Source organism: Chroicocephalus ridibundus, chromosome 3 (assembly GCF_963924245.1).
Source record: "Chroicocephalus ridibundus chromosome 3, bChrRid1.1, whole genome shotgun sequence".
NCBI lineage: Eukaryota > Metazoa > Chordata > Aves > Charadriiformes > Laridae > Chroicocephalus > Chroicocephalus ridibundus.
In genome coordinates, this window is record NC_086286.1 from 99,696,112 (window position 1) to 99,719,043 (window position 22,932).

At 37.5% G+C, this 22,932-nt stretch overlaps 1 protein-coding gene across 1 annotated transcript in view; it reads left to right on the forward strand.

The window, feature by feature from the left end:
* Positions 1 to 22,932, forward strand: part of EYS (eyes shut homolog) — an 884,174-nt gene that overhangs the window by 710,477 nt on the left and 150,765 nt on the right. Inside the window, exon 39 of the mRNA XM_063330257.1 lies at positions 7,599 to 7,752. Within this exon, the coding sequence (XP_063186327.1) occupies positions 7,599 to 7,752 (154 nt within the window). The remainder of the gene's footprint in view (positions 1 to 7,598; positions 7,753 to 22,932) is intronic.

A 22,932-nucleotide genomic window follows, 5' to 3' on the forward strand; every position in this document is an offset into this window, starting at 1 on the left:
TCACTGGAAGTACTTTGAATATATTTGGCATTTAATGATTTTGTTAATGATTTTGTTTGCCTCATCCCTGCAAAATAGTTGGCTTCCAGCCAAAGTTAAAGTGAAGTTTGCTATCTGTCCGTAAGCCCTAATGAGTTAGCATGCTGTTAAAAGAATAATAATAATCCAACATAGAAGTTTCTCTGCCATTCTCAGGAGTGGTGTTTTCTGAAAACCTGGGTAAGTGTACTGTAATCCTATACCAGAGACAAATTTGTTTCTATCACTACCCGTTGGAAAAGGTTTTGATCTGGGGAGGGATGGTGATTGGAGTAGCTTTGAAACAGAATTTGCAATGCTGGATGCGGTTCACGATGCTGGATGCTGTTGAGTTTACAGCTTAACTGTTTTACACATAGAGAATTTGCTTATCTTGGCAAACATCAAATGTACAAAATTTGTAACTGAAAATCAAATTCCAACTCTTCCACTATCTATGCTTTCCCATAATTACAAACAAACACAAGCTACTTGCTTCTCCATTGCCTTATATACAGAAATTACACAAAGATGGAGAAGAGAAGGCTCTGAGGAGGCCTTATAACAGCCTTCCAGTACCTAAAGGGGGCCTACAGGAAGGATGGGGAGGGTCTCTTTATCAGGGAGTGTAATGATAGGACACAGGGTTAACAGTTTCAAACTGAAGGAGGGTAGATATGCATTGGATATCAGGAAGAAATTCTTTCTGTAAGGGTGGTGAGGCACTTGAACAGGTTGCCCAGGGAGGTTGTCGACGCCCCATCCCTGGAAGTGTTCAAGGTCAGGCTGGATGGGGCTTTGAGCAACCTGGTCTAGTGGGAGGTGTCCCTGCCCACTGCAAGGAGGTTGGAACTACATGATCTTTAAGGTCCCTTCCAACCCGAACAATTCTGTGATTCTATGTTTCTATATCCTCTCCTTTTTATTTCCATAGAAACTCCATAGACCAGTTACCTAAGACATAGAAATCTGATCAAAGATTGTTTAAAGCTGTTAGGTTAGTCCTGTCTGAGAGTTTTGATCTTCATCCACTTAAATTTGTAATGTGATATACTTCCAGGTATATTATAACCATGACACTGAGCTGGAACAGCTCCAGGAACTTGAGTAATTTTTACATGATTTCTAGAAGTCGTTTTACTCGCTTTTTCTCCGTTGGTTCCCAATAACACATCATATTTGCATTCCCATTACTCTTGTTACCCCTAAAATGGGGCTATAGCTGACTTGCAAGATTCCACTCTTATAAGGAACAGTGTATTTTCTTCTCAGGTTAGATTTCCACTAAGTTAAAAAAAAAATTTGGGTCTCTTCCTGGCTGTTGAACACAGACACAGAAGGCACTGGAGGACTGCATATCTTGTAGAACTCTGATACTTTATTTAACATTAATTACATCTTTACTTTACCCTTCTACTTAGTCTTCCTCAAGCTGTTTTCCCTTTTCTATAGCACTGTTTTCTTTCCCTTATTTTTGCTTGTTTTTTTTAATTCTGTCTCTCTGGTAATTAGGTTCCTTTTCAAATAATACAGATGTTTGCTATGATTGTCCATGTCAATATCCTTGTTTAGTTTACATGAATATAAAATACAATATTATATACATTTCTACAATAAAAATCTCTCCAGTGTTTTGTTCATGAATACTATGTGCATATACAGATTATCCAGAATTTTGTGATTTATTATTTCTGTATGCAGGCACCAAGTTCTTCTGTCAGATAAACATAATATCCTTCATGAGTTCATATGCTCCCTCTGTTCTTCCTTCATCCCTGTTCTTTGCTCCTTGCTCTGTCTTTCATTTTCCCTTCTAACGACTTCAAAAGAGAAGCTGCTGTTGTCAGCTGTGCTCTTTTTAATAAAAGTACAACTCCTGCTTCTGTTGCTGCTTTTTTGAAGCTGTGCTACCATCAAACAGCTGAGAAATGAACTGTCAGCAGAAAGTTGTCTTGAGGCTAGTGCACTCACTAGGTACAAGAACTACAGAATTTTAAAAAAGGGTTAATGTTCCTAACATTTTCATATTCTGTTAATATACTGATGTTAGCAGTAGCTCCATAATTGAGGTTGCAATAAGTTTCACACATTCATAAAGCAAAAGTCCTCTGTCTCTGTCAAAAGTATTTTTAAAAATAGGAGGAAAACCACAGTGATCTGCTTGTTTCAGGTGTATTTTACCAGAAAATAACTACGCATTTTGATTTTTTTTTTAGATTAGTCCACTTTCAGACCATTCATTTTACAAACACACCTGATTTTACCATGTGGTGATAAGCTTACATCTATTTCTCTGGCAGATAATTAGTAAACATTTAATTATAGTGAGAATCTCAGACAAGATGCTTTTGATATACAAATGGATTTGAATCAGAAAGTACGCATAAGATGACTATTTGTCAGTATCTTAAGAGAAAACGTCTCTTTGTCTTTAAACATGTCTTTATCTTTACCTAGTACATGAGCCAGTGAGGATGCAAAAGAGATCTGTGCCTTCTTCACTTCTTCATATTCATGCATCTTAAAATGAAGAGAAGTGAACGCTTAAAAGTACCAATGCATTGTTGTAATACCTTCTAGCAGTTAATGTAAATATATATAAATATATATCTAAAAGAAAAATAAAATATTTATATACCTAAAACAAGACTACTTATAGGCTAACAAATACGAGAATATGAGAATCAGTAACGGTGCTGTCACTTTACTAAATCGCACCATATTGTTGTTGAAAAGCTTAAATTCCTATTTAATGCATTAATTAGCAAGGATCTTATCAATGGTTGATTGAGAGTAACAAATACTGAGGACTAACTGTTGTTTTTAGAGGCTCCCAAAAAATAGACTGTCTGTTAAAAACATGGGGAAAGAGACAGGATATAAGTAAGTGATTTATAGAAAATTACTACATATGTCAGAGGCAAAGAAACTAATACAAGAAGAATTGTTTGCACATCATTTTTAATAGATTATAAACCATCATTTGTTTTAATGCAAAGACAAGTGTACTTACCTTTTTAATAATCTTCTTTTTCCTAATTATTTTCAGTATGTATTTAAGAAGCACACAAATGCTAACAGTCGATGGACTAAAAATGTCTGGACTTTTCGCAGTTACTTTATCTTAAATTATTGGTAGAGTGTGAGGAGATTTCTCTTAAAATATGTCAGGAGAAAAAGTTTGAAAATATGCACAATTATTACGTTTGTGCCAATAAAGATTAACCATCATTTGAGAAATATTTCTTGAATACAGTATGCATTCTTAGAATTTTTTATTCTGTTCCTTATTGATTTTACTTGTTTGCATGATTTAATTTCATCAACATGTCAAAGCAAATCGTGGTACTTAGCCACAAAGCAAAGTAAATTGCAAGTGGTTATAAAAAACTAATACAGTTATAAAGTTTTACTTCATTATTTTCACTCTTAACAGAGTCAACATAATGCTGTTCACAATCCCTTCAAGGACACATCATTTAACTTCTGCTATATATCGTAGTCTATAACTTCTGTCAATTGGATTTCAGATATCACAGCCCATGTTTATAGCATTCCTTATGGACACCCAGTCCTTTTTCATAAGTTGTGCTCATAAATTATTTTCCTTTGTTTCCATATTCTATTTACCCTCCTAAAACTACAGATGGGCCTTTCAGGCAATTCAGTCATAGTCTATTTATCTATTGTTTCAGCTGGCATTCTCAAGCAGAGCATTTCACAGTATCCTTCCTTTGTGTCAAAATATGTTTTCATCTAATAAAGCACCGTCCCATAGCTTAATGGGAATTTAAATTTGTCTTTTCTAGATAGGCAATCATTTGAGCCCAGTGGCCGCTTGCTTGCCATTATACTAATGTACAAAAATAGCCTTCCAGCTTGCAGTTTCCTGTGAAAGAATGATTCCCAAGATCTGGTTTCTTTGACCTGATGCCCTCACATAATCTCTACTAAGGTCAAGATAAGTTACCCCTAATGTCCAACAATATTTTTTACTCAGATGGTTCCTGACCTCTGTCTGTTCCCAGAACCTGTCTGTTTTGCTTAAGAGTCAGGCTTTTCCTAAAAGGCAACCGCCCACTATAGATGCTGGGTATCATATGCTCTTTTACATTGCCAGAACAAGATTCTTCAGAGGGACACTCTGTCTCCTCATGTTCACTGTAGAAAGATTTAAAGGACTGTCCTTTCAAAGGTTCTCATACCACCTAGCTAGATAATATGAAGAATGCTTTTAGTTACCTGTGTGATTTGTAAGCACTCAGTAGACTGAAGTTCAAGCACTAACACTCGCTGAGGTTTCAAGGAGCAATTCTGCCTTTGGGGGAGCTGTCCCAGATTTTTTACTTGCAATAATGAGGACGTTCTTCCAAGTTTTTACTAGTGGGCAATGTGAACAGGCAGACAGAGTCACTGGAGAAGAGATACAAGCAGTTCATCCGTAACTTCACTTCTTCAAGACATGTTGTCAGTAGATACGTTCACAACCCTCCTTCATTTCATTGTCTCAGATTTCAACGTAACTTACAGATTTACTCATTGACAGAAATTGGAAATGTCTGGAACAGCGTGTACATGGAGGGGAGAAGAAGATAAGGAAACAAATGATGCAATATGTGCATATATCAGTTATGTTAGGGTTAAAAAGCAGTGACTTTTTTAACAGTGATAGCACAATAGATTTTGAAAGAGAATCATCAGACTGTTGTAGAAGGAAATCATAAAAAACAAAGGCATAAAATCCAGTCAAATTAAAGTAGCTTTGGAGTTAATTAGGTATTCAGAATACAAAATATGTCTAAGCATAAAAGACTTTCAGTAGGTCATCAGGGTTTCTAACAGACTGAAAAAAACCTATGTTGACTAGACAGCTGCGCTCGAGGAGGGAGTTTACGTTGTGAACTATTTCTGCTATGAACTATACAACAGCAAATGATCAGGAAGTTGCACGCATCTGTTGCCTCTGTCTATCTGCTAAAATATATTTTCTTTTTTTTTGTGCTCCAAATTAAAATTGATCATTTTATTTTCACAAATTAGTAGGTTCTCCAGCAAGGAGCTGTCCCAAGTACACCCACGTTCTTTTTACCTTTCTGAATAAAAATGTTAAGGGATGTTCTAAGCTGTGGCCACCTCCAGCAGTTGGAGGCCTGGGACTCCCTCTTGCCCAGCTGCTGGAACCCAGCTCAGAGACTCGGGGGTCTCCATCCCAGGCTGATGGACATGGCTGCGGCTTTCCCATTTGCGGGTTAATCCATGCGAAGTTAAGTATGTATCCCAGAGACACACAGATGTGCACACTTGCAGACACACAGAGAACATGACAGCTGGCTACACAGTCTGCCACAGGCAAGGCAGTGTCTTCAACAGGACATGCCTTGACGACTCATAAAACATGGCTGTAGAAAGCCAAGTCCTTTGCTCCTCTCTGACCGTTAGAGATAGAAGTTCATTAGTGAAGGGACACACATGACTCTTGTTAGATTCACAAGCACAGGCACACAAGTACCAGCACAGCCCCCTGTGTCCATCTGATATCCCTGTCCAGATCCCAGGCCTTCTTACCCGACCCATGGGTCTCCTGCTCGCCAGATCACAGACAGACGCGTGTACTCGCATACCTGTCCCCCAGCCACTCCACGCTCAGGGGTCCACCAGATACCAGCATGGACCCTCTACCTATCTGATACCCATGCCTGGATCTGGGGCCTCCTACTCGGAGGCAGTACATCTTGAAGTTTGCTAGCAGATACACTTGCTTACCCCAAGAAGCTGGCACCAGGCGCACAGACTGGGAACCATGGTCCCACTTCAGCCACTGCCACTGGGTCCCTTGCTCACTTCACTCACTTCACTGGCAGCTGAGACCTTCACCCACACCAGTAGCTGGTACTGAGATGCTCGCTGGCTGCAGGTGCTGGCACCACAGGCCCAGGTGTGCCTACACCCTTGGTCTGACTCCAGATGCTGGCCCCAGATCCACTCACATCAATTACTGTCACCTAGTCCTTGCAGCCCCCTGCACACACACACACGTGCACGCACAAATACACTTATCCTGGTGTCTCCCAGTAGCTGGTTTTTCGGACGTGCAACATTAGTACCCCAGTGACTGGTGACTGAGACCCCCCATCTGCACCAGTCCCTGGCATTGAGACTCCTGCTGGTTCCATTAGCTGACACCAGAGGCCAGGGTGCCTACACTTCCAGTCTGACTCCAGTAGCTGGCATCAAATCCACTCGCACTGGATGAGAGTGAGGTTACACAGAGAGATAGTTAAGAAAGGATTTAATAAGAAGACAAGACAGACTGCGGTGATCAGACAGAGGGCTAAATCAGACGAGCTTGCCAACTGGCCCTGTTTTACAAGCAACCCTTCTCTTTTATACCCCTTCATGTCTGTTCCTCCCTTGTTCCTCCCCAGTTCCCTGTTTGTACACGTTGCTGCGTTGGTTTGCATAGTTCTACCAAAACAGCCCTCCCCCAGTATCCCAGAATCCCAGGTTTGCAGCCTTCTCAGTTGCAAAGTCCAGGTTGGGACTCTCTGAAGTGGTGCCTGAAATTTCTTGATAGCCCATCCATTAGTGTGACTGACGAGATGGTTGGTTTCTTGTCATTGTTTCTGCTACTGTTTATTTGTCATGTTTGTGGTTTGCTTATTGCCTTCCACTTTTCCTTATCATCCCATTTTCATGACCTAGCTATTCAGTTTTTTACTTCAGTGCAAAAAACAGATTAATATTTTATCAGTTTATCTTCAAGTGGAATAAAAATCCTAAACAGGAACTGTGTCTTACCTTCTATGAGAAGTAAATTCAAAGGGCAAATTCATAAAAAAAATAGTGGTCCCAAATAATTTGCAACTGTAGGTGCCAGTTCTTTTTTTAGTAGATGAAGCATGTGCCATCCATCATTTAAGTAGAAATAGTTCGTTGTCATATTTACAATCTACTATTTAGTGGAAGTGAAATGAACAAAGATTGAAAGATTTTTTTAAAATATCTTTTTATTCTTAGTTTGAACTGTGCAACTAACAGTATCTCTGATATTTTGTAGTTAACAATTATTCTTCTCATAAACTCTGAAATGTATCATTAATTGGGAAAGGTGAATTGTTCATAATCTTTACAGAGATTATTAGACAGAGGAGATGTTCTCATAATTTTTGTTTTCTATGATATGGTTGAAAAACTGAATAAAAGAGTAAATAATGTTATTATAGTATTTTTGTGATTTGGTTTTTTTAGCATCACCTTTGTTACCTTAAAGATACTGCTGGATGTAGAGAAAAGCTCACCTTCAATTAATGTAAAGATCTCCGTAGGATTTAGGCAACTAAGTGGTATAAAAATAAATTTTGTCTTTTGGTTATTTTCTTTTAGTTTGACCTGTTAGCAGCTGTTGATACAAAGTTTAATTTTATTCTCACAGTCACTCAAGCAAAGTCCTGTATATGGACAGAAGGCTCCTCAATGTCATATAGGCATTGCAACTGACAATGGCATCCCAGTAGTGTGGAATATTTTTGGAAGGTCCTACACTTTCAGAAGTGTCACTGTCTCCATTTTTGTTTTCAAAGCCAGTGAAAGGAATTTTGGAGAACAGTTTCTTCACTTGTATCTTGTGGAGGGAAGACCAACAGTTCGATTCAGCTGTGGAAACTCTCAGAACATTCTGACAGTATCTGTCAATCAATCCATTAGCAAGGGTGTACTCATCCCTATCACAATAAGGTAAGAACTTACCACTGTGTTACACTGAAGAGTTTTAGTCATATATATTGAGCTACAGTGTGACTTCACTCTTCTTTTGACAATAAAAAGACAAGTCATATTGGAAAGCAAAATTGTGAGCATATTTGGAAACCTTTTTCATAAGGTAGGGTCCTTGATTGAAAATGCATTGTAGTTCATCTTCGTTCACAAAGATTAGTTCAGTCCATTGGAGAACTTTTGAATGGTTCAAACTCCCAACGCTTTTATAGATACAGATGAAATCAGTTTGAGAACTGAAACAATTTAAACATAAAGTTGGAGGTTACAAATGGGTAGCTCATAATTTATGCTTATTAACTTACACATTGAATAAATTAGATTTGTCATCAAAATTTTAGTGCTAAATATAGGGCTAATTTATTGTTTAATTTTAAGATGAAAAATTAAAAACAGGCATGCTAATAACATCTTGCAATGCAGTAAGCTGTCATATTTACATATGCAACTGTACTGCCAGTAGTATGCAATGGTGGCTGACCAGGATTATTACTTTTCATGTATTGCACACAGTAGTTCACAGAGTAGTTAACTTATGGTTTTGGAAAATGTATTGGTATCATGCCTTGGTAATGGGTTAACTCTTTTGCAATCATGGAAGTTAGGAAAAAGGTAAGAATAAAATAATACAGATGTTGTGTTATATTTATATTAGTAATATTAAAATAATAATAAAATATTTAATGTTTACTTTAAAAATATTTTAGAAGTAATTCTGATGCGCATATAAAATTTCAAGTTACGATGATTACGATATTGTTTTATTTATTACATAGGTAAAGTATCAGAGCTAATTGTTGCATCTGAAGTGTAAGCATTTGTGATGTGAGGGAACTTCCTGCACAAATTATTAAATTAAAGGTGGTTTTAGCTAGGACCATTTTTGCGGTTAGAGCGTGGTATATGAAGGAGACTGCAAAAGTTTCCCTGAAACATGTACATCAGAGTTTTCAAAATTACCTTCTTAACTACCAAAAAAAGAAAATAAAAGCATTATTTGAAGATTTTTGTATTTGCCTTCTGAACTGTTTCTGTATGATGTAAATGTTGCGAAATTCTAAAATGCTGCTTATGGCGGGAGTTTTTGTGATCTCGGTATACAGAGTAGGTTGGTATGGGGAAGAGAGGCTGTTTAGGCTTTTTTTTTGTTAGATTTTATGCTCACCCTATAACTTTATCATATTCTTTTAGAAACAAACTTATTAGAATATAAATATATGACCACTTTTCAATATATAGAAGGGTGAAAGGATCTACCATTTAAGAAGCTGTTTCATTTCCATCTTACATTTCTTCTTGGCCACAGGTCTCTACATTACTCTTACGCTCCATTTAAAACAGGTTTTTTTCTCTTGTATTCTATATCAGTATTAATGCCTAGTATTATTGAAGCAAAGTCACATAGTATACATTCAAATCGAATTACTTGTTAGCTGACAGTGTATGAATCTATTTTAGGATTTTTGTCAATTGTAAATATATATAAAATTTACAAAGAAAATTGTATCCCTTCCTCTCCCTATGAGCCAGCAGATAAAGATTTTTTTTTTTCTCTTTGAAGATATTTGATAGGAGTATACATCTCAATAATAACAAAAGATTCTAAGTTTGTTTTTTAATCTCAGAGACTACTCTTGTGTGAGACATTGGTCAGCTAATTGCACTGTATTAGCTGTGGTACCATTGTCTCTGCCTCAGAAGATTAAGACATTAAAATGCTGTAAAGATTTCAAAGCCTAATAATATAAGAGCAACAAATGCAGCTAAATGGCATTCAAAAGATCGATTCTAGTTACAGAGTTCAAGTTCACACTGAAAAATAAATTTATTTCCCTCTTTTTTACCTTAAAATTAACACCTGTATATTTATGGCTTCATTCTCCATGTTGTTATACTAAAAAGTAGTGTCAGTTCAATTTACACATTACTTTTGTTTACTGGAATTTATACTGCTATCTTTAAAACAGTGGCATACTAAATAACTTGCAAGGTGTGATTGTAGACGGTGACTGGCGGGGATTTACATGCATCTGAGTTTATGGGCTTGGCCTTCAAAATGACTGTGATTATTCTTGTGAGTCCTTCTAAAATGTAGAGAGAGCAGTATATCCTTCACCAAGCAGCAATAAAATTGTAATCCTTCAGCAATCATCCTTAACCTCTGCCAAAGAAAAAAGCAAACTTGACAAGGCGTTTGTGGCCCCCCAGGATCTTGTATCATAGGCTATAAAATATGAATCCATGACAAAACTGTTGATTTGTGTTCTCTTGGAGGCTGTTGAAGATAGATAACTCTACCTGTATGTTTTACCTGCAAAATTAATGAGGCTTTTTTCACCGTAATGCAGAAAAAGAGACAAAGACTGGAATAAATAACTATTTTTTTTTACTGTTTGAAAACGTTCCAACCGGCAGACCATATCTCTGTTAAATTAGATTTGAATAAGGCTACAGGTTCATATTTAACGGATATTCCAGTTCTGCATGCAACTTTGGCTCCAGTGGATAAACAGCATAATTAATGCAGTCAATAATGTCTATTTCATCTTCTCAAACTTTTTCTTCCTAAATCTACCATATACAGGAAGCTAAGATATCCCCATAGTTTACAGTTATTACTTTCTCTTAGCTATATGATTAGTTTCCTTAGATATGGCCATTTCTTTCAAACCTGATGAAGATTAAATGAGTTTTAAATGTTCAGTCACTGTCATTATGGTCCTTGTGAAACAACAGCTTTATAGAAAAAAGACAGTAAAACTCTGATTGCTTACTTTTTTTTCCTTGCCTAAAGAAAATAGAGGCCTGTTTCAATCCAATTTTATTCATTGTTTCCATTTCTGTTTATTTTAGAATTATTTGATTGCTGGGTTTGAAAATATGCATTTGTGTTTAATTTTTTTGTGATTTCATAATTGACATTGTATTGATCTTCTCAGTTAAAGCTTTGAGCACATACTTGAGATGTAGTTTGGATTGTTTTATGGATTTTTCCTTTCAAATTATTCAAAAAACTTTAGTTCAAACACATTTCATTCTATGTGTGGGGTCTGCATTGTGATTGCCTGATGCAAAATTTACGGTATGTTATTTGTGGTAAAAGTGATGTGACTGTCACTGGGGCCAGATGGTGTTTCTTCAATTCAGTGGTTGAAGGAAAATAGCTTCAACATGCAAGAGACTGAGATAATCAAGTCACCAGGATTTTGATTTTTCTGGATAGTGGGATGGATTTTAGCTTTTAGAGTAGGCCTGCTGGGTTTTTTTAGACATCTTACACTTTTATTCTCTCAATGATAATTTTTAAATTGTATTTTCCTAAAAAGATTGGGTTGTCTGTTCTAGCCAGTGATGGGGGACACCAGATTCTCTTCTGCATGGAAGATTCTAGGCAAGCATGACTTAAAATCTTGCCTGTATAGGATAGTGTCACTCTTTTCCATCTTATTTACCTTCAGAATTGTCAGAATTTTGCTCTGGAATTTAATGACCATAGTTCCCATCCCCACAGAGGTTTATCCTTGTATTATGCATGTTAATATTTCAATTATCTTCCAAGTGAACATATTGAATGTAATTGTTTCCAGTTTTCTGTCACACTTTAATTAGTGGTATGGATGTAATCATTTACTCATGGCTGAGAAGGGCACCCTTAGCTGTCCATAAAAACATTTATTTGTTAAATAAATTATTCAGTTAATGTTGTTTGGCCAACTCTAGTCTAGACCATGCAGTTTTACAGAAGCTGCTGAAGTTTATTATTTCATCTTCGTGCTTCAAAAACAGATGGCTTGTTCTGAACTGTGAAAGTCCTAAACATGTTTTTGTACCTCCACATGCAACCTTTGGCAAGATGTAATGTACTGAGTGCAAACTACATGATTGTGTTATCAGTGTCTGTGCTTTAACCTACACTTCCACTTCCTCCTTTTCCACAGAAGGGACGGTTGTTTGAACCGATCTTACAGTTTTTTATTGCATATGCATTCTGCAAATGTGTTTTTAAAAAGAATATGTAAATCACCATCCATACAATTTTTTGCCTCTTTTTGCGTCATGGGATTTACCTATCTCTTTTCATCATTGCAGAGATATGTATGTTTTCATATTAGTGCATATTTCAAGTCATCCTTTTATTAGTATTTACAGGTGCTAGGTGCTCTGCATAGCATGCAAGTATTACTGAAAACTGCATTAAATCAGTTTTTTAAAAAATTACCAATTTTCTGATGGTTTTCTATTGTTTCCAACATTACCAGTTAACTGGGAAAACAGGAATTTTTTGTTTGACAAATTGGAAATATCTGAGCAGCTCTTTGTAAACGTTAGTGGCTTTGTATCCAAACAGGTGTAAAGTTTAGCCTATATTTGTGATGTGTGGGAGAAAGACATTTTGCTGTCTTCAAATATTCCTAAGCTTCATACTTGCAATACTGACTTCCAACATAATCAATTATATAATGAATGAGAAATGGAAAGGTGTTTTGGTAGGTAACTTGAGCCGACTTGATGCAATATCACCATCCTCTTATCACACCTCCCGTTTTCAAAATTCTTTGAAGGTTAACAGTGAAAGCAGTCTGGAAGAGATTTAAGAACTGTTATTGTATCATATGAATTTATGAATTGAAAAAGAAGACACATTTAAATGTGGTTTTGAAATGGAATATCTTACATATTTTATATTTTAATTTTTAATTTTAAGTCAGTGTATACATGAATCATAGCCATGTGGATGTTGTGTTGCATAAAACTGGAAATGTTGTAGCACATTAAGTTGATTTAATAAATTTTGAATTGAATTCTGAATTAATTTTAGAAGGACTGTATATACAACTATATGTGTTTATATTTACTGCATTTACTATAGAAATTGCAAAACATAATAACTCAGCATAAGTCTTAGTGGGACAAAACCTAAAAATGGCTTTCATAGAGATGATTTTCCACTGTTATTATCGACAGTTGATGATGATGTATCAGGTCTTCTAAAAACAGGAGCAGACACAGTTCAGTTTGTTATGTATATCTATTTCATAAAATCATCATCACATTTGCCACTATAAGGTAAGAAGGTTTGTGCAATGCATGCCTGTATGATGTTTGTTCTCTAAAAACCTTAATCCCAGATCCATCAATCCAGCTGTTACAGTTTTACATAGGTAAATCACTACATCTGTTATTCAGTCACAAGAATAGTCCCATAATGCATGCATTACATCAAATTAATGCCTATAAATTCTTGTATATACAATTAAAATTGACTATTTCATGGAACATTAGAATCAACTAGTTAAATTATTCTGTGTGGACTGCTAGTTGAAATAACTCAAATAAGAAAATGGATTCTCATAAAGAGTATTGAAAAGATGACTTTTTGGTTTCATTTCAATTTCAAATTTTGTGTTTAAGCAGAACATTCAGTGTGTTTGGAAACATACGTCACTTTCTGAAACATTTTTTTTGCTTTCATTCAGCAACAGTATTCAATATTTCATCAGTGATCTGTCAAAGCCAACAAACCTACTGCTATGGCTATTCAAGTTCATTAGCTACTGACTTGAAGAGCAGATGTTTGAATTCCTGTCCCCTTCATGCTCTAGCTTAGACTAGGATTCTTAAATTAACTGACCTTACAGGAATATCTCAAGAACACGGAACACAGCATCACACTATTGTTTAGGTTGGAACGGACCTCTTGAGATCATCCTGCCCAACACTCCTGCTCAAGCAGGGTCACATAGACCATGTAGGACCATGTCCAGTCAGGTTCTGAATATTTGAAAGAGGCTCTAGTCCGTTACTCATCTTTGTGGTCTTTTGCTGAACTTGCTCCTGTAAGTCCATATCTTTCTTGTACTGGGGAGCCCAGAACTGGATACATCACTCCAGATGTGGTCTCACCAGTGCAGAAGAGAGGGGGAAAATTACCAGCTTTGACCTGAAGGACAGTCTTGCCAGTACAGACTGGGGTAAAGAAGGCACTCAATATCTCAGCCTTTTCCAGGGCCTTTGTCAGCAGATTGCTTTCCCCATTCAGCAGTGAGCCCACATTTTCCTAAGTCTTCCTTTTGCTGCTGGTGTTCCTGTAGAATCTTTTCTTGTCCTGCATGTTACTTGCCATAGTCAACTACAGGTCAGCCTTGACTTTCCTAACCATATCCCTGCAAGATCAGAGAGTACTTCTGTGCCCCTCTTGGATCACCTACCCATGCTTCCATGCCTTATGCTCTTCTTTTTTATGCCTGAGTTCAATTAGAAGCTCCTTGTTCACCCATGCAGGCCTCCTAGCTGCGTTTGCTTGATTTCCCACTTGTTGGGATGGACCTTTCTTGAGCTTCCTCCATCCCTGGCAACATTCAAGGCCAGGTTGGATGGGGCCCTGAGCAACCTGATCTGGTTGAAGATGTCCCTTCATATTTTCATATTTTGATGATAAAGATATTGGAAAAAATATGAGGCTGTTGATTACTTACGATATTTAAGAAAAATTCTAATGAGTCGTATTCGGTCCATCCAACCTCACCTGCTTTCAAGTTCTAATTTAAATAAGTTCATTTGTATAAATATGTGGATTTATGGCAAAAATCAAAAATTAATACAGTATGCAGACTATTATCGCTCACTAGGCCTTTTTGCCACTCAGCTAAACGTTAGCAGCTTGTCTCTAGGTTACCTACCTCCATTGAAATATAGAGGCCGGTGTTTAAATGATGAACATTCTGAAGAGATAAAAGAATGGGCTTGCAAAACAAAATTTATTTCTTTCTCACAGTCTTTTTCCTGATTGATAACCCCTTCTTTCTGTTGAAATTACTGCAACTTCAAATCTACTTGAAAATTTAAGGTCCTGATGTTGTGAGCCTTAATGATAAAAGGAATACATTTTGTAAATGTCTTTAGTACCATGAAAAATAGTAGTGCAAACAGTGGCAAAGATATTTGAATTTTAAACAAATTTATCTTTCTTAAGTTCTGTTAGTATGGTGCAGCTTCCAATCTCCTGCTGAACATGGAATTTGAAAAATTTGATTTTGTTGGTAATTTTATGTAATGAAATTTTATGTTAAATCTGGCATTCTGTTAAATTAAATTCTGTCTGGGGGCAAATGCTGACTTTTAACTCAAAAAGATGCTCTGAGCTTGAGCTTTAAATTGACATAGCAAATTCTTGTCTGCCCTTCAGTATCCTGAAAAAAAAAAGAGGGCATAATTTAAGCTCTGTTCCTCAAGATATTATCCACCAGTATTTAAACTTTTTACTTGATAGAATAAGAGATGTTACAGATTACTCTATTCCCTATAAGAAACAAGGATAGCTCTTATTTTTATCTATATTCTTATCTATTTTAAGAATGTAACATACTTCATTTGTATTACTGATGCTGCTAGAGGGTGTTTATATTTATAAGCATGTTCAACTTAGCATAATAAAGCAAAATCAGGTAACATGCAAAAATCACAGTAACTTTTGCTGTAGTTTATTTTGGATTGCTCATCCTAAAAGAAGACAAGACTGGTAAATCCTGTCTCAACATATCATTTGAAAATCAGCACACAAAAAAAAATTCTACCAATCTGTGTTTTTGTTTGTACAGGTTTAATATCCTAGGAATAATTTTCTTTGTATTGTACATATTATATGTGAAGAAAGACTGTTGTGAGCTCCTTGCTTCAAGCCTGTGACAACTGGTGACCTTTGAGTTCAGTAAAGTTCTTCCACTTCATTGAGATATATTTTTGTTTCTCAGTTTGCAATGTTACTTTGTTTGCCTGCAGGCATAGCTGTCTCATAACTATGTAAAATAATTAAGGATTCACAACAAAGATTTGAAGATTTAACTTTTCACTAATGTACAAGAAATCCAAAGAAATGCGTTATGATGGTGGGCAAAATGAGAAATACTTCTGAAGCCACTTCTCTCTTGTCAGTGATCATTTTGACATGGATCAAGCTTTATATTTTGTATACTGACTGTCCCAGTGAGAATACCTGTATAGCCTAGTGGTAGAATGGAAGGATTTTTTAATCTTTCCAATGGTTAAGGTGCATTCCTGACCAATAATTCTGTTTTATTTCCACCATTCTCCATCTCTAAAGCAGAGGACCATACTTGAAAATGATAATAAAGGTTGATATATTCAGTTTTGACTACTACTTTTATTATGTCCTTTTTTCCTAAGACAAGTTGAATATTTCAGTAATACCCCTCTTGCCTTGAATTTCATTGCTGTCAATTACTGATTGTAAAGAAATGTCAAGTGGTCCAAGACAGCATGTTTTCTTTGTATTTTCCTACTAGAATTGAAATGGTAGAAGGAATAGGACTAATCCGGGATGCTTACAAACTTTGTCATATCAGTATTCACATATTTAAACAAGATCAGATATTTAATGACCATGGAAATCTCTAATGTATGTTGAGTATATGAGAATAGATTGTTAGTTTTTCATGCTATAACCTTCACAAAGCATGACTAAAGTATTGTATAATTCAGAAAATTCTAACACCTTCCTGTTTAGCAGCCCCTCTTATCAGAAGTGACATAAATAATAGCTAGTGTAATTTTCAGAATCAAGAATAACCAGAAAATCTAATTTTCCAAAGAAAGCTCTAGGATTAATAATCACATTAAAGAAACAGTTTCAATGCACTGTTGATAATTGCAGTAGTTATTCTATTACTTTCTCAGTGACTGATGTGTCGAATAGCAGCTACTAGTTTGTGTGATTGTACTGAAGCTCTGTGTCACAATTTACTGGCTCTTCTAAAGATAATGCTCTGCAGATTCACCAGAATTAAGGTATACATTATAAAACATAATGAATGCACATTTCATTACCTTTTATCTTTAGATTTGGCTTTGTGTTATAATTTTAAAATTCCAAGTTTCAGTCTCTGATTAAAGCAAGATTAAAGTTCTAATAGTCTGTATAGACCCATTCCCGTTTTCTGGATACATCTGCTTTGAAAATTATGTGATTTGCCTTTCAGCAATGCTATAGCTAAAGCATTTTTAAGTGTTCTTTCTATTATAGCATGGAAATTCTAAACTGCATTTAACCTAAATTTCCAGAATTTTGCTAAGCTCTTTAGAACTCTTCTTTCACGTATTAAAGGAGACACTGTTGTAGTGGTGTATGCTGATCCTTTCAAGTGTGCCATAGTCTTTTTTTTAATGTGTGCTGCATAAAGCATTGTATTCCAAGTACTGTTGATGTGATTGCTTACTCACTGCAGTTTACATAGGTAGTTTCTGCTCCATGATGTCATGTGATTGACTTTTTCGATTTCTTGTGGCCGGGTGAGACTGCATGAAACACATAGTAATGACTTCAGAATACTTGGCTCTTCCTTCTGTTCCAGGGAAGCAGGAGGTGCAGAGCCCTTCTGACCTGCTTGGAAGGAAGAATAGTTCTTCCACATACGTGACAGTACAAAGGGATTTCCATAGTACTGAAGAGACAGTAGATATTCTATATGAAACGATGCAGATGTCTGTAACTTGAAGGAAAAAGTAGTAACTGGATTACAGAGGAAATAATAAAGTACTAAAATTAAAGATAATCAGATATATTGAAAAAACTTTTTTCAGTATTGTTCGACATTTTGACAGTTTCAATATTTATTTATTTATTTTGAAAGTATCTAGAATTCTGTAAAATTAATTAGCTCAGTGTCTTGTCACCCAGTGCTTCACACAGAGGACTTTTCAGACAGCTGTTTGGTTTCTGTTAGTTTGGCACAGCCCATGGAACTATAGCAATAGAGTATATTGCCAAATAGCTTAGGAAGGTGTCCTGTTGTCTTCTTCCTAAGAAGTGAGATGATAGTAAATGAGTCTTTGTGAGTTCTGAAAAATGAAACCAAAATAATCAGTGAAGGCAAAGCAATTTTTTTTCATTCTCTTCCTCAAGCCTGTTGTCACTTAAGTGGAAGATCAATACAGAAATAAAATTGGTTCAGCGTGCTTGTAACAGTTCACAATTCTCTACAGGTTTGCTTTAGCTGAAAGCAATATCAAGTGCTATTTGCTGTGTGGATATTGAAAATCAGTAAAAATTAAAAAACAGTCGGCAGCTAGCCTTTGCATGCGTGTCCAAAAAAGGAGTGGTGGAGGGAAGGGGAAGAAAATATATCCCACAACAAGCCAGTTTGTCTCTCTTTCTTTGATACACCTCATGAGCACCAGTAATTGTAGAGGAATCAGAGGGCAGGTCTCCACAAACAATGAAACAGGCAGGTTGCGCAGTCCAGACTGCTGCAGGGTTAGCTGGATTTTCTCCTCGGTGCTGGGGAGCTGGGAGCAGTTCTTCTCAGTCTAGGTGATCAGCTCCCAGCTCAGCTGCAAACTTCCTACGTGGGTTTAAAGGGTTTGGTTAATCTCAGCTGGTTGCTTAGTTTGCACAGCTTTAACGCAGGAGCAGTACTTACCTGTCTCAGAAAGATGTTCAAAAGATTGTGTGTTCTGAGGGCAACTTAAGTATTTAAACAGATTTTTTTAAAAAAGTGGCATTGAGATCCTGGCGCATGATCTGTATTTTGTACTAAGCTCAGTCCAGCTCTGTGACCCAAAATCGTCACAGGACGTCAGGTATATGAACTTGAGATCTCTGTTTCATACAGTTCATTGGAAATCCTTTTTTCATGGGGGATGGGGGAAGGAAGAAACAGCAACGGTTATTCTGTGTTTTATTATTTTTATTTTAATTGCTATAACCTTATTTTTTCTAACTTCTTGCATTCTAAATAAATTTCGGTTAGATATTTAGTATATACTTCACACATATGCAGAGAAGGAGGTACAAAACAGGATGTTGGACAGCTGATTTTTTTAAGATTAGCCAGTTAAAGTCTAGTTTTACATACTGGCAGTAAGAAAATTTGGTGCTGCAAATTGAATCAGTTGATTAAAGAGAGTATTTAGTAAAATTTACACATACATTTGTTAAATTGTCCTCCTTAGTAGTCAGGTTAGAGAGAGAGGGACATGTGAGCTGCATCTTTCTGAAAGTCTGAAAGAAACCCATTTAAGGAAGACAACCAAAGAGGGAAGGGATTTGTCTCCCTTCGACTGAAGTACATCAATTATGTGATGAATTTATATTCTGGAATGTAGTTAATTCAGGTCGGAAAAGGTGTTTTATTCCTCTCTCCACCACACTGACTGTCCTTTGCTTGTTCTTTGAAGCACACGTTGGCCTGCCTTTTCATTAGGCCATAAACTGTCCATGAAGCTTTCTTAGAATCATAGAATCATAGAATTGTTGAGGTTGGAAAGGACCTTTAAGATCATCGAGTCCAACCTTTAGCCTACCCTGACAAGAGCCACTTCTAAACCATGTCCCTAAGTGCCCCATCTACCCTTTTTTTAAACACCTCCAGGGATGGTGAATCCACCACCTCCCTGCATGCTCACTGTTGAGTGCCACTTGCCTTGTCCCACACTCTTTAGATTTGTTGATCTGTTTTCTATGTAGTTCGTAATGCTGCCGTTAACATCTGTGATCACCTCCATCCGAAGATGCTTTGTCATTTTGTGTCTGTTGCTTGATCTTGTCCTTGACATGGCTGGAAATATGGAATTAAATAAAAATGCACTTCCCTGGGGGCTGATTGCAGGTGGAAATTTAAGCTGTGGGTAAATGCAGCAGAAACTAGAGGGCAGACACCTTCACCAGAAATAGGTCAGGTGTGCAGATCTGTGCTGGTATTGCACCATGCAGTTCAAAACAAATAAAGATATTTTAAAATAGCTAGGACTCGTTTCCAAAGGTATTACTTTCATACAGATACTGACAATTAGAAACTTAGTGTCAATAGCTTAATGTATTGGCAAAGTCCATGCAGAGTTTGTATAAAGAACGTCTATGGGGTGCGGGTGCCCAGGCGTTGGTGCGGGGACTGCGGGGCGGCCTCTGTGAGGAGAGGCCGGGGCTGCCCCGTGCCGGACACAGCCGGTTCCAGCCGGCTCCGCCTGACCCCACACAGGGAATGGCTGAGCCCCGCAGCCACGGTGGGGGCACCTTAAGGAAAATGTATTTAAGGATGGGCAAAACACCCCACAGGCAGGGTGAGGGGAAATAGAGAAACGATCCTGTGAGCTCCGTGGTCAGAGGAGAAGGAGGGGAGGCGGCGCAGACTCCCCCGCGGCCTGTGCGGAAACCCCTGTGCGGAAACCGTGCCAGAGCAGATAGCCACACTGCGGCCCATGGGCTCCAGCAGGTGGGTATTTTGTGAAGGAACTGTGGCCCACGGAAAGCCCACGCTGGAGCAGGGGAAAAGCGTGAGGAGGGAGGAGGAGCAGAGAGGAGCTGCGGCCTGACGGCAGCCCCTCATTCCCCATCCCCCTCCTGCACTGTGTGGGGTGGGGAGGCACAGGAGCTGGGAATGGAGTCAAGTTGAGCCTGGAAGAAAGGGCGTTAGGGAGAAGGGGGTTAAATTTTTGTTTCTCACCGGTCAAATCTATTTAACTGACAATAAATTAAATTTATTTTCCTCGCTCCAAGTCTGTTTTGCCTGTGGTGGTAATTGATCAGCGATCTCGCTGTCTTTGTCTCGACCCAGGAGCTTTGTCATCTTACTCCGCCACCCCTGGTGTCGTGTTGAGGAGGGGGAGTGAGAGAGCAGCTGGGTGGGCATCTGACAGCTGGTCAGCCCACCACAGAAGGAACTGTGAAATGATATAGAAAGTCATTTTTCTAGATTCCTTGCATATGTAGTCGTGTGGGCAGAACTTTGTAATAAAGACATGACCTCTGTAGTTTATTTCAATTATAACTAGTGCTCCCTTGTGTTGGATAAGGGTTTTTTTATTCTGTTATTCAACAGAAGGTAAAGGTGAATATATTGCAGAATTCTTGTAGTCACATTCTAAGTGTTAGCATATACTGAACATAGAAAAGTAATTAATGTCGAGCACTCTTGGTGCTCTTGTCTTTCCAGAGGCATGAAAAACATCTGCTGCATTACAAGGTATTTCAGGATATAGTAACGATTTTAACATAGTTTGTAAACAAGTTCTCTGGGTCTGTGGAAACCCTGTGCTTTGCTATGAAAGGGCATAACTTCATATAAGGCCAAATCTGCATTTGAGCTCACATTCCAAGTGAACTGTATTAAACAGACACGTAATGTGGAGGTTTGGAGTACCTTAAAATAAAATTCTTCTCCATGCTGCGGACTGCCTTTTCTGGAGGCTTTGCTGAACTGCAGTATGTTTGCTGTACATTTCCGCATTTGGGGGATGCTGTATATATATGCTATGTATATGATGCTCATATAGCATCGGTTCACATCTGTGCCTTGGGATATGTGTCCCTGTGGTTTTTCTTCTACAAATTTTATGCAGTTCCCAGTGCTGGTTGGCCTTTTGCATTGATGGTGGATATGACTACTTAGTGAACTGATGGGTTTTAGTGAGGACACCAGGAACTAGGGATCTATACATTGTCACAGAATTTGTTTTATCCCCCCTGCAGTTCACATTGCCTTGTCAGAGCTGCCAGCACCTAGGGGACTAGTAGTAATGAAAGATGTGAATGTGGGAGCTATAGTGTAGCATGCAGTGTCGCTACTAAATTACTCAGCAGCTGTTCAAAATACCTTCAGAAAATACATTTTCTCTTGCATTTGAATACATTTTATGTAAATCTGATAGGTGGTTTGGCCCGTGGGTTTTGTTCCCAGCACTGTCAGAAATAATCTTCTGCAGCCTCTCTTGTTCACCCATCTGGAAAATAACAGGATTATACTTGCCTGCCTTCTGGGGGATGGTGTAAGTTTTGCTCAATGGCAAATGTTGTGAAAAATACAGATCTAAACACCAGTCTGTGGCTGACCTAAGACAATGCACAATCTGACCATTTCTTCCCTTGTCTGAAGTAGATGAAAAGCACTTTTCCTCAACCACCTAAAGAAGAAGGTGTTGATTAAGATTATGAGTTTTTCCTTCACCTTTAACAGAAGAGAAGCACATACTGCTTTGGTTTAGTGAATTTATTTAGACCAAATACTTACCCCTATGATCTTCCTGTAGAGTCTCTTTTACCACAGATTTCTAACTGTATTTCATGTCGGCAGTGAATCTAGCACTTCTATCATACCACCTTGTAAATGGCGTTTCTTCAATTGACATGTAAAGCAGCATGTATACAAGCAGTTTTACTGAAAACATAAGGTGGAGATATGTAAAATAAAACAGGCTCACAGTGACACGTTAGTCGAGTTTGCTGGTTGCTTAATGGAGACAATAATCTCAGCAGCAGCCTATGCCAAATGTCTACACGTGTTTTTCAATTTTAGAACTCAACTGTGGTGATGCGCAGAGGTTCTCCCAATCAATAATACAGTATTTTTGGTCTTGCTAAATATCCAATTCTTGCTCCAAGGGCTAGAAACGCTTTCTAAAGCCTATATTATTTCACCTGTTTCCTCTTAACCTCTTTAAGCCTCAGATTTAAGCCATAAAGTTTTTGGGGTTGTTTTGGTTTTTTTGTGGGTTTTGGAGGTTTTTTTTGTTTGGTTGGTTTTGTTGGTTTTTTTACCAAAACATAGAGCACATCTTTTAATAATAGGGAAATCCTCTACTTAGTAATGGAGAAAAGTGATAGGCATCAGCATTTGCTTTCTTTCTAATAAAAACTGCAAAAAGTCTCAGAATGCTAAAAAGTAATCCAATGGCATTCAAATGTTTACACATTCCAACACATAAAACACTCATTCATACTGAATGGCAAATGGCTGTGTATTATTGTATATACTACATTTCAGCATAAAGTATTTTGAGCCAATATAACATCTGCAACTTTTATTTTCTTGTGAGTTTTACACTGATCACCATCTTACAGCTTTTGGAATTAATCTATCTCGTATTAAAGTCCTCTTTGCTCAGGGAGGTATTGTCAGTCTTCTGGGCAGGCAGTGGAAGAGAAGGCTGATAAACTTAGTCTGATTAGCTGTGAACCACTGCAGAAATTCTGCTGATCTGACTACAAAATCATCTTTTGGGGGATTTGGTAATTTGGGTTTTAGTTGGATCAGATCTCTAATCACACTCCCTGAACAGCTGCATCAAGGTGCTATTGGGCACCATTCTTTTTGGCAGCAGCACAGTCTCAGATTGACTAAAACTGCCCCT